Genomic DNA, 14748 nt, shown 5'->3' on the forward strand with positions numbered 1-14748 from the left:
TCAGAACTGAGGACGCCCTACAGCAGGAAGTGATGCTCAAGCTAGCTGGCCCTCCTCAATCATGTTCCACGTAGGGAAAGGGAGAGTAGAGGGTCAGCCTTGGCCACCTAGCAAAACCAGGGCCCCAGACCCCAGGCTGGGCCTCCAGTAATCAAGGGCCGGAACTGAGCTGACGGAGGCCTGCACCCTAGTTCCGGTGTGGGTGGAGGGGCCGGCCCTGATTTCGAAACTCGCCTTCCTCTCCTGACGCTGGCAGCCAAGCGCAGCCTCTGCAAAAGGGACTCGTGCGGCGGGCGAAGGCAGCCGTTCGCCGCGGGCGGTCCTCCGCCGGGACGGCTCTGCCGCTGCCTGGGCCTGCGCCCCTCTCTCCCCGAACTCCTATCCCTGACTTCAGGGCCCCGGGGGCCGCCTCCCCGCATCGGTGGGCCTGCAGACACCGGCCAGGTCCCAGGGGAAGGTGCTTCCCGCTCAGCCGGCAAGCACTTAGTGGCGTCTGCTCGTTGCTCGTCTCCAGGCCGGGTGCTCGCTCGGTGATGCGAGGGGAGCCGGGGCGCCCCACTTCACCCGCACACCCCAGCAGAGTCGGTGACCGCGGGACCTGGGGTAGGAAGACCGGGGCGAGCGAGGGGATCCGCGGGGGAAACGCAGGCATCACGGCTGCAGCAGGACCGCGGCCCGCCGCGCACGCCCGTGCACTATCGAGGGGCCCAGTGTCCGCCCCCTCCGGCCCCGCCTTCCTCTTCCGGACCCGGCTCCGGGGGTCTGCGCAGGGCTCGGGGCGCCTCCTGCGGGCCGCGGGCGGAGCTGTAACCGGGCACCGCCCTCCAGGCCGCCCCAGCGGACCCGGGCCCGACCGAGGTCGGGGCGCAGACCCAAGGCCGGGCATCTCCTCGGGCGCTCGCGGTTGCTCTGCCGCGCGCTGGCCTGGCCGCGGTTGCCATGGTTGCGGGGGGACGGGGGCGCGCGCGAAGCCCCGCCCCGGCCCGGCGCAGCCCCGCCCGCTCCGCCGCCCGCCCCGCCCTCCCTGCCGCCCGCGCTGCCGCCGCCGCCGCCGCCGCCGCCGCCGCCGCCGCTACTGCTGCGGGGGCCGCGGGGGGCGCAGCTGGGGCGCGGCTCGGAGGGGAGGCTAGGGGGCCGTGCCAGGCCCGAAGCCGAGGCGGGGCCGGGATGCGGCGCTGAGGCCCAGCATGGCCGGCCCGGGCCCCACCTTCCCGCTGCACCGGCTCGTCTGGGCGAACCGGCATCGCGAACTGGAGGCCGCACTGCACAGCCACCAGGTGAGGCCCCGCTGGGGCACCCGGCCCTTCCCCCGGGTCCCCCACCTAAGGCTGTGGCCTCCGTCCTGGAGCCCCCCCCCCCCCCCCCCACGCCGCTCAGCTCCGCAGCCACATCCTGGGCCTTCCTCCCCTGCACGATCCCAAGCCCAGGTCACCGGCCCCTCGCGCCTGAGCCTCTGGCCTCCTCTCCCCTGCGCTGGGCCTTGCCCTGCTCGCCAGAACTCGCTTCCGCATCCTTGCTGACCCAAGCTGAGAACAAGAACTCTGGTCCTGGTCCCCAGGTTCCGCCAAACTCCTGACATCCTGCACCTCTGCCTGACTAGGCCCCGCCGCCAGACCCCCGCTCTGCCCCTGCCTTCCCTCCTGCCCCCTCCTCTCCCCTGCCAGGACACGCAGGCCACCCTCTGCCATCTCCCTGGTCAGTCCGCCGTCCTTATTTCCCACAGCGATTCCCAACCCTGCTCGCCCTGGCAGCCTCCCTGCCTTGCCCTCTTCTCTCCTGCCCTTTGTGAGTGTCCCGTCTCCCCCAGCACGACATTGAACAGGAGGACCCCCGCGGGCGGACCCCACTGGAGCTGGCCGTGTCTCTGGGAAACCTGGAGTCTGTGAGAGTGCTCCTTCGACACAATGCCAACGTGGGCAAAGAGAACCTCCAGGGCTGGGCAGGTACTGCAGAGGACAAGGGGTTCCCCCTGAGGCTGGCAGGCGGGGGGCAGTGAGCAGCCAGGCCTGGGGTCATCTGGAGGGCTCCCCTCAGCAGCCTGGTGCCCGCAGTCCTGCAGGAGGCAGTCAGCACTGGAGACCCCGAGATGGTGCAGCTGGTGCTCCAGTATCGGGACTACCAGAGGGCCACGCAGAGGCTGGCGGGCATTCCGGAACTGCTCAACAAACTTCGCCAGGTACAGCAGGGCACAGTTATGGAGGTGGGGTACCATGGCAGGGCACCACCCTGGTTACTGTGCCAGGCCTGGCCTTGGAAAGGCACCCAGTTTGTGCAGTGTGCCTCCTGCCACCAGCAAGGAGGTCTGTCTATCTTGACCCCGGCCCAGGGTCACGTAGGAAAGAGAGACGGCCAGGCTCACGTGGGAGAGACTGGACCCTTTGGAAGAGAAGCCTTGCCAGCTTTGGGCCTCCTGAAGAATGCAGATTACCTGGAGCAGGGACTTCAGGTTGACTTGGTGGATTATGGCCTGAAACCCTGGAATACTTGCTACTACGCACCCTTCTGGAAGCACACGGAGGGGCCTGGCTGGCAGAGCATACTATCTCATACCCCCTACCCCAGGAGCAGGCTCGGAGGGAGCCACTGTGCCCCCTTTACAGAGTAGGACTCTGAGACCCAGTGGAAACAAAGGCTCCCCCAGGGCTCTGCACAGGCTCATGGCCAGGTTGAGGCTGGCCCTCCACCTCCAGGTGCTTACAGCCTCATTGTCCGAGGACCACTGTAGTGCCCCACTTGGCCCACCCTCTCCAGGGCAGAGTGGTTGGGCGTAGCTGAGCCATAGCAGTGCGTCAAGACTTGATGAAGGGCCAGGCGTTGTGGCTTACTCCTGTAATCCCAGCGCTTTGGGAGGCCAAAGTGGGCGGATCACTTGAGCCCAGGAGGTGGAGACCAGCCTGGGCAACATGGTGAAACCCGTCTCTACAAAAAGTACAAAAATTAGCTGGGAGTGGTGGCACACACCTGTGGTCCCAGCTACTCGGGAGGCTGAGGTGGAGAATCACCTGAGCCCAGGGAGACAGAGGTTGCAGTGAGCCGAGATTGCACCACTACACTCCAGCCTGGGTGACAGAGCAAGTCTCAAAAAAAAAAAAAAAAAAAAGACCTGATGAAGGGCTGGGCTGGCTGTGGACAAGGGGCTCCCAGGCCTGCTGGAGCCAGCAGCAGGCAGGGCCCTGACAAGCAGCTCTGGTTTCTCTTAGGCCCCTGATTTCTACGTTGAGATGAAGTGGGAGTTCACCAGCTGGGGTGAGTGGGGACCTCTGGGCTCCCAGGGATTTGGGGTGGGGCCTTTGGAAAGACCCCCAGTGACCCCTGTGCACCCTGCAGTGCCCCTTGTGTCTAAGATGTGCCCAAGCGATGTGTACCGCGTGTGGAAGCGGGGTGAGAGCCTGCGAGTAGACACCAGTCTCCTGGGCTTCGAGCACATGACCTGGCAGCGGGGCCGGAGGAGCTTCATCTTCAAGGGCCAGGGTGAGCTCTGGACAAACTCATTGCAGCTCCTCGGCCCTTGGGTTTCCTGCGGCTTGGGAGGACGGTGCTGCCTTTTCTCTCCACTTTCCAGATGTGGAAGCTGAGGTTGGGGATGGAGGGGCATCCAGGGGCCAAGGCTGACCCACTTGGCAGCAGGTGGCTGAGGGTACATGATCGCCCTCTCTGCACTGCTGGCGCCCAGCACTGATTTGCGCCCCCTCTGTCCACCCCTACCGGCCGGCAGAGGCAGGAGCCCTGGTGATGGAGGTGGACCATGACCGGCAGGTGGTGCATGTGGAGACGCTGGGGCTCGCTCTGCAGGAGCCCGAAACACTGCTGGCCGCCATGCGGCCCAGCGAGGAGCATGTGGCCAGTCGCCTCACCTCTCCTATTGTCTCCACCCACCTGGACACTCGTAATGTGGCCTTTGAGAGGTCGGTCGGGTCCCGGCACACCGTGGGTGGGATGGGGACGGATAGCAAGAGCCACCATTAATGAGGGCAGGGCGATCCTTGAAGATCCTGGTTCAGGCCTCTGGGCTCACTCACAAGGGACTGCTCAGGGGCAGGTGGGTTGCTGCAGCCCGTGTCTCACTCAGACTGCCGGGGTGGTTGGGCTCCTGTGGCCACCTTTGTGGGGAGGGGTCAGGTCAAGATGTCCCCAGTTTCTTGACTTCTGACCTCATATGTTTTCCCATTAAGACAAAGATTTAGGCTGTGGTTCACGGCAGCTCTTTGCACCAATGTTGGCTTGTCATTGGTGCGGCTGTGTTGGGGGCAGAATCCTTTGTGGGTAGCCTAGGAACCTGACCCTTCCAGCAAGAGTTTCTCTGACAACACATGCCCCCTCTTGCCTTAACAGTCGGTGGAAACACTTAAAAAAAAAAAAAAAAACCTTTATTGAGATATAATCTCATATACCATATAAGATCACCCATTTAAAGCATACAGTTCAATGACTTTTAGTATATTTATTCACAGATTTGTACATCACCACAGTCAATTTTAGAACATTTTTATCACCTCAGGAAGAAACCCCCCACCCTTTAGCTAACTCCTCATCCCCTCTCCCAGTCCTAAGCAACCACTAATCTACTTTCTGTGTCTGTAGAATTCCCTACTCTGAGTTCTCATATGAATGGAATTTTATAATATGTTGCCTTTTGTGTCTGGCTTCTTTCACTTAGTATAATATATTCAAGGTTCATCCAAGTTGTAGCATGTAACTATTTCTTTCCTTTTTGTGGCCATTGTATGAATATACTATATCTTGTTTATTCATTAACCCATCGATAGACATTTGGGTTATTTGCATTATTTGGCAGTTATGAATAATGCCACTCTAAGTATTCATGTGCAAGTTTTTGTGTAGACGTATGTTTTAATTTCTCTTTCATATGTTTTCATTTCTCTTGGGTATATACCTAAGAGTGGAATTGCTAGGTTACTGATAACTCATTGTTTAATTGACTGTTTACCAAACGAGCTGTACTGGTTTACATTCCCACCAGCAGCATGTGAGGGTTCCAGTTTCTCCACATCCTCATCAACACTTGACATTATTCACTCATTTGTTTTTGGAATCTAGCCAGCCTAGTGGGTGAGAAGTGATAGCTCACTGTGATTTTGATTTGCCTTTCTTTGATGACTAATGATGTTGAGCATCTTTTCATGTGCTTATTGGTCAATTGTATATCTTCTTTGCAGAAATGTCTATTTAGATCCTTTACTCATTTTTTATTTAATTTAATTAACTTATTTATTTTGAGATGGGGTCTGGCCTTTCACCCAGGATGGAGTGCAGTGACATGATCATGGCTCATTGCAACCTCCACCTCCCAGGCTCAAGTGATCTAAGTAGCTGGGACTACAGGTGCATGCTGCCATGCCCAGCTAATTTTTAAATTATTTGTAATTATTTTATTATATCATTTAATTATTTTGTTTAGTTATTTGTAGAGATAGAGTCTACAGACTGGTCTTAAACTCAGGCTGAAGCGACCTGCCTACCTTGGCCTCCCACAGTGCTGGGATTACAGGCATGAGCCACCACACCTATCCCTTCACCCATTTAAAAAATTGGGTCATCTTTTGATTATTGAGTCATAGGAGTTTTATAATTTTAGCTGTTACACTTAGGTCTTTGAGCCATTTTAAGTTAATTTTTGTGTATAGTGGAAGGTTCTTTTGCATGTGACTATCCAGTTGTCCTAGCCCCCTTTGTTGAAAAGACTATGTTTTTCCCACTGAATGGTCTTGTCACCCTTGTCGAAAATCAGTTGACCATAGATAAATGGGTTACTTTCTGACTCCCACATTAGTTCCATTGGTCTACATGTCTGTCTTTATGCCAATATTATACTGACTTAATCACTGTTGCTTTGCAATAAGTTTTGAAATTGGAAAGTGTGAGTCTTCCTACTTTGTTTTTCTTTTTCAGGGTTATTTCAGTATTTTGGGACCCTCGCATTTTATATGAATTCTATTTTCTTTTTTCTCACAACCCAGTGTAGGCAGAATATATGAATTCTAGATTCAGCTTGTCAATTTCTACAGTCAGGTGGGATTCTGATAGGAATTGCACTGAATCTATAAAGCAGTTTGGGGAATAGTACCATGTTAACAATGTTAAGTCTTCTAATCCATGAACATGGGATGTTTTTCCATTTATTTGGATCTTCTTTAATTTCTTTCAACATTATTTTATAGTTTTCAGAGTGTAAGCTTTGCACTTTTGTTACATTTATTCCTAAGTGTTTTATTCTGTTTTTTGTTTTGTTTTGTTTTTTGTTTTTTTTTGAGATGGAGTCTCACTCTATTGCCCAGGCTGGAGTGCAGTGGCACAATCTAGGCTCACTGCAACCTCCACCTCCTGGGTTCAAGCAGTTCTCCTGCCTCAGCCTCCCAAGTAGCTGGGATTACAGGTGCCCACCACCACTCCTTGCTAATTTTTGCATTTTTAGAGAGACAGGATTTCACCATGTCGGACCAGGCTGGTCTCCAACTCCTGACCTTGCTGGGATTACAGGTGTGAGCCACCGTGCCTGGCCACTAAGGGTTTTATTCTTTTTGATACAATTATGAATCAAATGTTTTTCTTAATTTTATTTTTTGATTGTGTATTGCAAATGTATAAAATTACAATTGATTTCTGTATGTTGACCATGTATCCTGCAACATTGCTAAACTCATTCATTCAAGTAGATTTTTAGTGGATTCCTTTCCTCAGTATTTTTTTAACATATAAGATTATGTTATCTGTAAATAGATTTAGTTGTATTTCTTCCTTTCCAATTTAGATGCCTTTTGTTTCTTTTTCTTGCTTAATTGCTCTGACTAGAACTTCCAGTAGAATATTGATTAAAGGTTGTTAGAGGCTGGATGCGGTGGCTCATGCCTGTAATCCCAGCACTTTGGGAGGCCGAGGTGGGTGGATCACGAGGTCAGGAGATCGAGACCATCCTGGCTAACATGGTGAAACCCCATCTGTACTAAAAATACAAACAATTAGCCAGGCTTGGTGGCGGGCGCCTGTAATCCCAGCTACTCAGGAGGCTGAGGCAGGAGAATGGTGTGAACCCGGGAGGCAGAGCTTGCAGTGAGCCAAAATCACGCTACTACACTCCAGCCTGGGCGACAGACCAAGACTCCATCTCAAAAAAAAGGGGGGGTGGTTAGAGCAGGCTGGGCATAGTGGTTCACGCCTGTAATCCCAGAACTTTGGGAGGCTGAGGCAGCCAGATCACTTGAGGTCAGGAGTTTGAGACTAAGCTGGCCAACATGGTGAAACATCATCTCTACTAAAAATACAAAAACAAAAAAAAAATTAGCCAGGCATGGTGGTGGGCACCTGTAGTCCCAGCTGCTTGGGAGACTGAGGCACAAGGCTTGAACGCAGGAGGCAGAGGTTGCAGTGAGCCCAGATTGTGCCACTGCAGTCCAGCCTGGGTGACAGAGCAAGACTCCATCTAAAACAGTAAATAAATAAATAAAAAAGAAAAGAAAAGTGGTTAGAGCAGACATCCTTGTATTCTTGTCTTGTTCTTCATCTTAGGGGAAAAACATTCAGTCTTACCATTAAGTATGATATTAGTTGTGAGTTTTTGGTAGATACCCTTCATCAGGTTAAGGTAATTCCTTTCCATTCCTCATTGTTAGAGTGTTTTTATCATGAAAGGATGTTGGATTTTGTGAAATGCTTTTTCTGTGTTTATTGATATGATCATGTGATTTTTAAAAAAATTCTATTGATACATCAATTGACCTATGGATATTGAACCAACCTTGCATTCCTGTGATAAGTTCCACTTCGTTGTGGTGTATAATTCTTTTCATATGTTGCTAGATTTGGTTGGTTCGTATTTTGTTGAGGATTTTGTGTCCATATTCATAAGTGATATTGGTCTGTAGTTTTCTTGTGATATATGTCTGGTTTTGGTATCTGGGTGATGCCTCATAACTGAAGTGGAAAATGTCACCTCTTTGTCTATTTTTTTAAATAGTTTGCAAATAATTGGTATTAATTTGTCTTCAAAAGATTGGTAGGATTCAGTGGTGAAGCCGTTTGGGCCTGAGTGTGTGTGTGTGTGTGTGTGTGTGTGTGTGTATATAGTTTTTTGTTGTTATATTTACCAATCAGTCTCTTGACTTGTTATCCATCTATTCAGATTATCTATTTATTCTCAAATTAGTTTTGGTAGTTTGTGTCTCACTAGGAATTTGTCCATTTCATCTAAATTATAAAATTTGTTGGTGTACAGCTATCATTGTATCCTTTTATAATGCTTTTTATTTCTGTTGCTCCCCTCTTTCATTTCTGATTCTGGTGAGTAATTTGAGGTTTTTGTTTTGTTTTGTTTTGTTTTTGAGACAGAGTCTTACTCTGTCACCCAGGCTGAAGTGCAGTGGCATGATAAGAGCTCACTGCAGCCTTGAACTCCTGGGCTTAGGTGATTCTGCAGCCTCCCAAGTAGCTGGGACTGCAGGCATGCACCACCAAGCCCAGCTAATTTTCTTTTTTTGTAGAGATGTGGTCTCACTATGTCATCCAGGCTGCTTTTGAACTCCTGGCCTCAAACAATCCTCCTGCCTTGGCCTCCCAAAGCACTGACATTACAGGTGTGAACCACTGCCCCCAGCCAAGTCTTCTCTCTCTTTTTTTGCCCACCGTGGTCAACCTAGCTAAAGGTTTGTCAATTTTGTTGATGTTTTCGAAGAGCCAGTTTTTGGTTTCATTAATTTTCTCTATTATTTTTCTATTCTCTATTTCATTAACCTTTACTGTAATATTTATTATTTCTTTCTGTTCTTTCTGGTTTAGTTTGCTCTTTTTCCATTGTCTTAACATGGAAGGTTAGGTTAAGGTTATTGATTTGAGATCTTCTTTCTTAATATAGGCATTCACACATATTACTTTTATACTTCTAGGCATGTCTTTTCTTTTTTTGACATGGGGTCTCACTCCATCGCCCAGGCTGGAGTGCAGTGGTGTGATAGCTCACTGCAACCTCCGCCTCCCAGGCTCAAGTGATCCTCCCACCTCAGCCTCCTGAGTAGCTGGGAACACAGGCGCCAGCTAATTTTTTCTGTTTTTAGTAGAGACGGGGTTTCACCATGTTGCACAGGCTGGTCTCGAACTCCTGTGCTCAAGCAATCTGCCTGTCTCAGCCTCCCAAAGTGCTGGGATTACAGGCGTGAGCCAGCGGGCCTGGCCTGGCCTTTACCTGTGTCTCATAAGTTTTTTGGTTTTTTTTTTTTTTTTTCTGAGAGGGAGTCTTGCTCTGTTGCCCAGGCTGGAGTGCAGTGGCACGATCTCGGCTTACTGCAAGCTCCGCCTCCCGGGTTCACGCCATTCTCCTGGCTCAGCCTCCCAAGTAGCTGGGACTACAGGCACCTGCCACCACGCCCGGCTAATTTTTTGTATTTTTAGTGGAGATGGGGTTTCACTGTGTTAGCCAGGATGGTCTCCATCTCCTGACCTCGTGATCTGCCTGCCTTGGCCTCCCAAAGTGCTGGGATTACAGGCGTGAACTACCGTGCCCGGCCATAAGTTTTGATATGTTGTGTCTTTATTCCTGTTTATCTCAGAGTATTTTCTGATTTCTCTTTTGATTTATTATTTGAGACGTTGGCTATTTAGGAGTGTGTTGTTTACTTTCTACATATTTGTGAGTTTCCAAAGTTGTTTTTTTCTGCTATTGACTTCTAATTTCATTCCATTGTGGTTGGAAAACATACATTGTATGACTTCTATCCTTTCAATTTTATTGAGGTTTTCTTTTTTTTTTTTTTGAGACGGAGTCTCGCTCTGTTGCCCAGGCTGGAGTGCAGTGGTACTGTCTGCTCACTGCGAGCTCTGCCTCTGATGTTCACGCCATTCTCCTGCCTCAGCCTCCCAAGTAGGTGGGACTACAGGCGTCCGCCACCGTGCCCGGCTAATTTTTTGTATTTTTTAGTAGAGACGGGGTTTCATCATGTTTGCCAGGATGGTCTCGATCTCCTGACCTCATGATCCACCCCCCTTGGCTTCCCAAACTGCTGGGATTACAGGCATGAGCCACCGCGCCTGGCCTTATTGAGGTTTTCTTAATGGCCTAGTGTATGGCCTTGAAGAGTGTTCCGTGTGCGCGTGAGAAGCGTGTGTGTGGTTGTTATTGGGTAGAGTGTTCTAACCTGTTTATGAAGTCTAGCTGTAGTGTTGTTCTTATCTTCTGGTTCTTTGTTGATCTTCTAGTTGTTCTATCCCTTATTGAAAGTGGGGTACTGGAGTCTCCAACTGACATACTTTTCTTTTAGCTTTTTATTTTGGAAAATTTCAAACATATATGAAAGAAGAGATAATGTACTTACTCATCACCCAGCTTCAACATTTATCAACATCTTGCCAATCTTATTGAATCTATCCTTCCTTACCTTTTTAAAAATGTTTCCTAGAGTATGTCAAAGCTCATCCCAGATGTCCTAATGTTTCTAGTAAATGCTTCTGCACAATTCTAAAAGACAAGGATGTTTTTAAACCCAGCCCCGACACTACCATACCTCACAAGATTCATGCTAATTCCTCAGTGTCTTCTAGTCCCAAGTCCATGCTCAAGTGTCCCCCCCGTCCAGGCACCCTCTTCAGGGGTCCTCCATGTTTCATAGCGAGAAGGGGCCCTGAGAGTTGGGCACCCCGGGCAGGCTGGCTGGAGGGGGCTTTGGAAAGGAAGGCTTTGGCCAGCGTGTGAGGGTGCAGGTCCTCACCAGCTCCTGTTTGGTCTGTTTCAGGAACAAATGTGGTATCTGGGGCTGGCGGTCTGAGAAGATGGAAACTGTTAGCGGCTACGAGGCCAAGGCAGGAGAGGCTAGGGGTGGGGGGCTGGGGGTAGGAGATGAGGTCCAGGAACTCAGCTCCTCTCCACATCCATCCCAGAGTAGCCCCTGGGCTCTGGAAACCCTGAGCATTTGTGGGAACTCAGCGGGCCTGAGTGCCCAGCCCCTGCGGAGTACACAGGGCTCACCCACATCACGGGCCCCTACCCAGGGTACCGAGATCAAAAGAGGAGTGTGTTCCTCTTGACCCTGGGGCTGCATCTCCTCGTTGGTGACTTCCCGGGGTTCAGACCCTGCCACCTCCTCCATTTTGGGGAGCAAGATCTCATCTGTCTCTGGGACAGGAGGACCTGGGTTCTGCACTGGTGAGGCTGAGTGTGGGGAGCAGGCTCTGAGCCCCCAGCTCCCCGTGTCCCCTGCTCCCCAGGTGTACAGTGCCACCAACGTGGAGCTGGTGACACGCACACGCACGGAGCACCTCTCTGATCAGGACAAGTCGAGGAGCAAAGGTAAACCCAGGTGCGCCTGCCTGCTGCCCGGTCACACCGTGTGGTGGGGTCACCCTGGCCTGGGATTAGGGGCCAGAGTTTCCCAGGATGAGCTGGGAGGCCTCCTCATTCCCGTCTGACCCCTCTTCCCCCAGACAGGAGGCTCCAGGGGTGGAGGTGGGCAGGGGCGATGCGAGCATAGTGACCCCTCACCAGCTCCCACCCCTTCTCTGTAGCGGGGAAGACTCCGTTCCAGTCCTTCCTGGGGATGGCGCAGCAGCATTCCTCCCACACCGGGGTGAGCCGGGGCTGGGTCGAGACAGGGCCGGCAGGGGGCCGAGCCTGGGCGGGAGGGCACCCTCTGTCGCCTTGATGGCTGAGTCCGCCCTGGGACCCACGCAGGCCCCCGTGCAGCAGGCAGCCAGCCCCACCAACCCCACAGCCATCTCCCCTGAGGAGTACTTCGACCCCAACTTCAGCCTGGAGTCACGGAACATTGGCCGCCCCATCGAGATGTCCAGCAGAGTACAGAGGTGAGGTCTGAGAGCTGGCTGGGGACTTGCCTCGGGACAAGGGCTCTTGCAGACCCCTCTCTGGGCCTGTCATAGTGAGGGACCCACTCCCTCGGCTGGCTTCTCTCTGGACTCCACTCCTGGAGGGCAGGAGTCATGTCTGCCTTATCCATGGTCCTCAGCCCTTAGCAAGGGGCTTGGCACAGAGAACCGGTAGTTTGTCTTTGATGAATGGATGGTGCCACCCATGTATGGTTTTCTATTGAATTTCATGAGTACCTGCTGGGGCCAGCGTGGCACAGTGGGAAGGGCCCCCAGCGACGTGGCCTGGGAGTGGAGCGTCTGCCTTGGTGGAACAGAACAGTTACGCTCTTGCCTCGTGAGGAGCCCTGAGCAGGTATAGGCCGTAACAGCAGGCACAGTGCCTGCACAAGCCTAGCGCTCTCCCCACCATCTCAGGAGGATTATCTTAGCCACCCAACAGTCGCTGGGATTCGAACCCTGGCAGTCTTGCCCTGGGGTGTGCTGGACATAAAAGTTTGGCAACACGTGAGCTGGTGGCCAGCTCTGGGCTGAGGAGGAAAACGGGGCTGTGGGCCAGGCCCAGAGAGAAGCCCACAGCCTGGCACCTGGCCTCCTTGTCCAGACCAGGTGAGCTGGTACGAAATCCTCAGGAGCCCCAGCCTGGGCCCAGGGAGGAGGGCAGCTTGGGCCACGTGGCCAGGACACCAGCTCCCGGGGGAGGCGGGCAGCGGCATCTGAGCAGAGCAGGGCACTCCAGGCCAGGCAGAAGGTGGGTAAAGGCAGCTGCCCACGAACCAGAGGGCAGTCCTCAATGGAAGGGCCACCAGCGGTGCCTCACCCATGTCCTGTGGTCGGCTGGGCAGGTTCAAGGCAACCCTGTGGCTGAGTGAAGAGCACCCACTCTCCCTGGGTGACCAGGTGACCCCCATCATCGACCTAATGGCCATCAGCAACGCTCACTTTGCCAAGCTGCGCGACTTCATCACTCTGCGCCTTCCACCTGGCTTCCCCGTCAAAATTGGTGAGAGGCTGGGCGCAGGCAGCGGGAGGACCTCAGGCATGGCGCCCTCCCTCAGCGCAGTCCCTGGAGAGCTGCAGGGGCCGGAGGCACAGGTGGCTCTCCGCCAGGGCTCAGGCATGGCTGTCTTCTCACAGAGATTCCTCTTTTCCACGTGCTCAATGCCCGCATCACCTTCAGCAACCTGTGTGGCTGTGATGAGCCCCTGAGCTCCGTGTGGGTGCCGGCCCCCAGCTCTGCTGTCGCCGCATCAGGTACCCCCACGGGAGGAAGAGGGAGCCTGCACAGCTTTCTGGTCACCAAGCCCCGCGGGTTGAGCATGGCCCCTCTGCCACCTGCCTAGGGAACCCTTTCCCATGCGAGGTGGACCCCACCGTGTTTGAAGTGCCCGACGGGTACAGCGTGCTGGGCATGGAGCGCAACGAGCCCCTCCGGGACGAGGACGATGACCTCCTGCAGTTCGCCATCCAGCAGAGCCTGCTTGAAGCGGGCACCGAGGCGGAGCAGGTGGGACTTGCGCAGGGGGTGGGCTCTGGCCTCTGCAGCCACAGGGCAGAAGTGACAGCTGTGGGCTCTGGTGGCTGCAGGTGACCGTCTGGGAAGCCCTGACCAACACCCGGCCCGGTGCCCGCCCTCCTCCCCAGGCCACGGTTTATGAGGAACAGCTTCAGCTGGAGCGGTGAGCCCCTCATGGGGCTGGCTGGGTCCCTGTCCCCCCAGCCCTGGCTTGGCGGGGAGGGGGATAGCAGGAAGGTGCTAGGACCCCAGGCCCTCTGCAAGGCCACCCTCTGTCAGCAGCGCTATCTGCCACCAAAGGTGGTGTGAGGGGTGGGGAAGCAGGGCCCTGCCTTGTCTCCTCTGCTTGCCACCCTGTCTTTGCCTTTGTCCTCCAAAGCCGGTCCCCAGCCCCTCGGCTTCTGCCCCAGCCTTGGCGCTCACTGGCCTGCTCTTCCCTCCCCTGCCCTGCCTGAAAGGGCCCTCCAGGAAAGCCTGCAGCTGTCCACAGAGCCCAGGGGCCCAGGATCCCCTCCCAGGACACCCCCAGCCCCCGGTCCACCCAGCTTTGAAGAGCAGCTGCGCCTGGCCCTGGAGTTGTCTTCACGGGAGCAGGAGGAGCGGGAGCGGCGCGGGCAGCAGGAGGAGGAGGACTTACAGCGGATCCTGCAGCTGTCACTCACTGAGCACTGAGCCACAGCCCTGGGAGGGCTGGCCAGGCCACTCCCTGCCCGCTTTTGTAATTTATTTATTTATAAACTCTCTGCTGCTGAGCTTGGGGCCTGGAGCCCCAGGAATGAGCAGGCAGGGGAGACTGAGATGGAAATAAAGAGACTGTCGCAGCAGGGCTGCTCTGCTCACTGGGCTGGAGCGGTGGGGACCCTGAAGGTGGGGCGCTGTGGAGAGACACTGTGGGTGGCGGCCTCAGACCTGGGCTTGAATCCTGGTCATGGTCCCCTTAGCCTATCTGAGCCTCAGTTTCTTCAGTTGTAAAATGAGGAGACCACCCCCCACCCTCTGCCCCTCAGGGCTGAAAGGAGCTGGCGAGAGTCACGTGTCCTTACCAAGCAGGCGTCCTGTGAAAGTCAGATCCCCTGTGCCCTGTCCCACCTGCTGGGGACCCGGTTCGTCCTGCCACCCAGCCTGGTCTTCTGGAAACCGGCCCACGTGCCTGTTGGGGAGGAAAAGCCTGGGTCCCCAGGCACCATTCACCTCCAGCTGGGAAGAGCCCCGACGCCGACCCCTGCAGCCAAGCCCAGGCCCTGGCCCTGACTGCGGCTTGTTCTCTGCGGTTGGGTTTGCGCAAGTCACTTCCGCCTGCATAGCTGGAAGCCCTGCCCTGCTCGCCTCCGAGGTGGACCTGAGAGCCCCTCATGGGCTTCCTGGGTTATTTGTAAACCCCAGGCCGTTTTCCCCGGAAGCCTGTCTTC

At 54.2% G+C, this 14748-nt stretch overlaps 1 protein-coding gene across 2 annotated transcripts; it reads left to right on the forward strand.

The window, feature by feature from the left end:
* Positions 1-1017: 1017 nt before the first annotated feature.
* On the forward strand, positions 1018-14163 carry ANKRD13D (ankyrin repeat domain 13D). 2 transcript variants are annotated; one of them, XM_009423554.5, is made up of 16 exons: positions 1079-1277; positions 1808-1943; positions 2052-2176; positions 3201-3246; positions 3328-3471; positions 3716-3905; positions 10737-10803; positions 11209-11290; positions 11506-11567; positions 11672-11802; positions 12428-12574; positions 12669-12826; positions 12961-13077; positions 13167-13330; positions 13411-13502; positions 13798-14163. In XM_009423554.5, the coding sequence occupies exons 1-16, from the start codon at positions 1188-1190 to the stop codon at positions 14009-14011; spliced, it is 1965 nt and encodes a 654-aa protein (XP_009421829.1). In that variant the 5' UTR covers positions 1079-1187; the 3' UTR covers positions 14012-14163. The 2 variants fall into 2 exon arrangements, with proteins under 2 accessions (XP_003313218.1, XP_009421829.1); XM_003313170.7 differs by lacking the exon at positions 12428-12574 and having other exon boundaries at positions 1018-1277.
* The last annotated feature ends 585 nt before the right edge of the window (positions 14164-14748 follow it).

This window comes from Pan troglodytes, chromosome 9 (genome assembly GCF_028858775.2).
Source record: "Pan troglodytes isolate AG18354 chromosome 9, NHGRI_mPanTro3-v2.0_pri, whole genome shotgun sequence".
Taxonomy (NCBI): Eukaryota; Metazoa; Chordata; class Mammalia; order Primates; family Hominidae; genus Pan; species Pan troglodytes.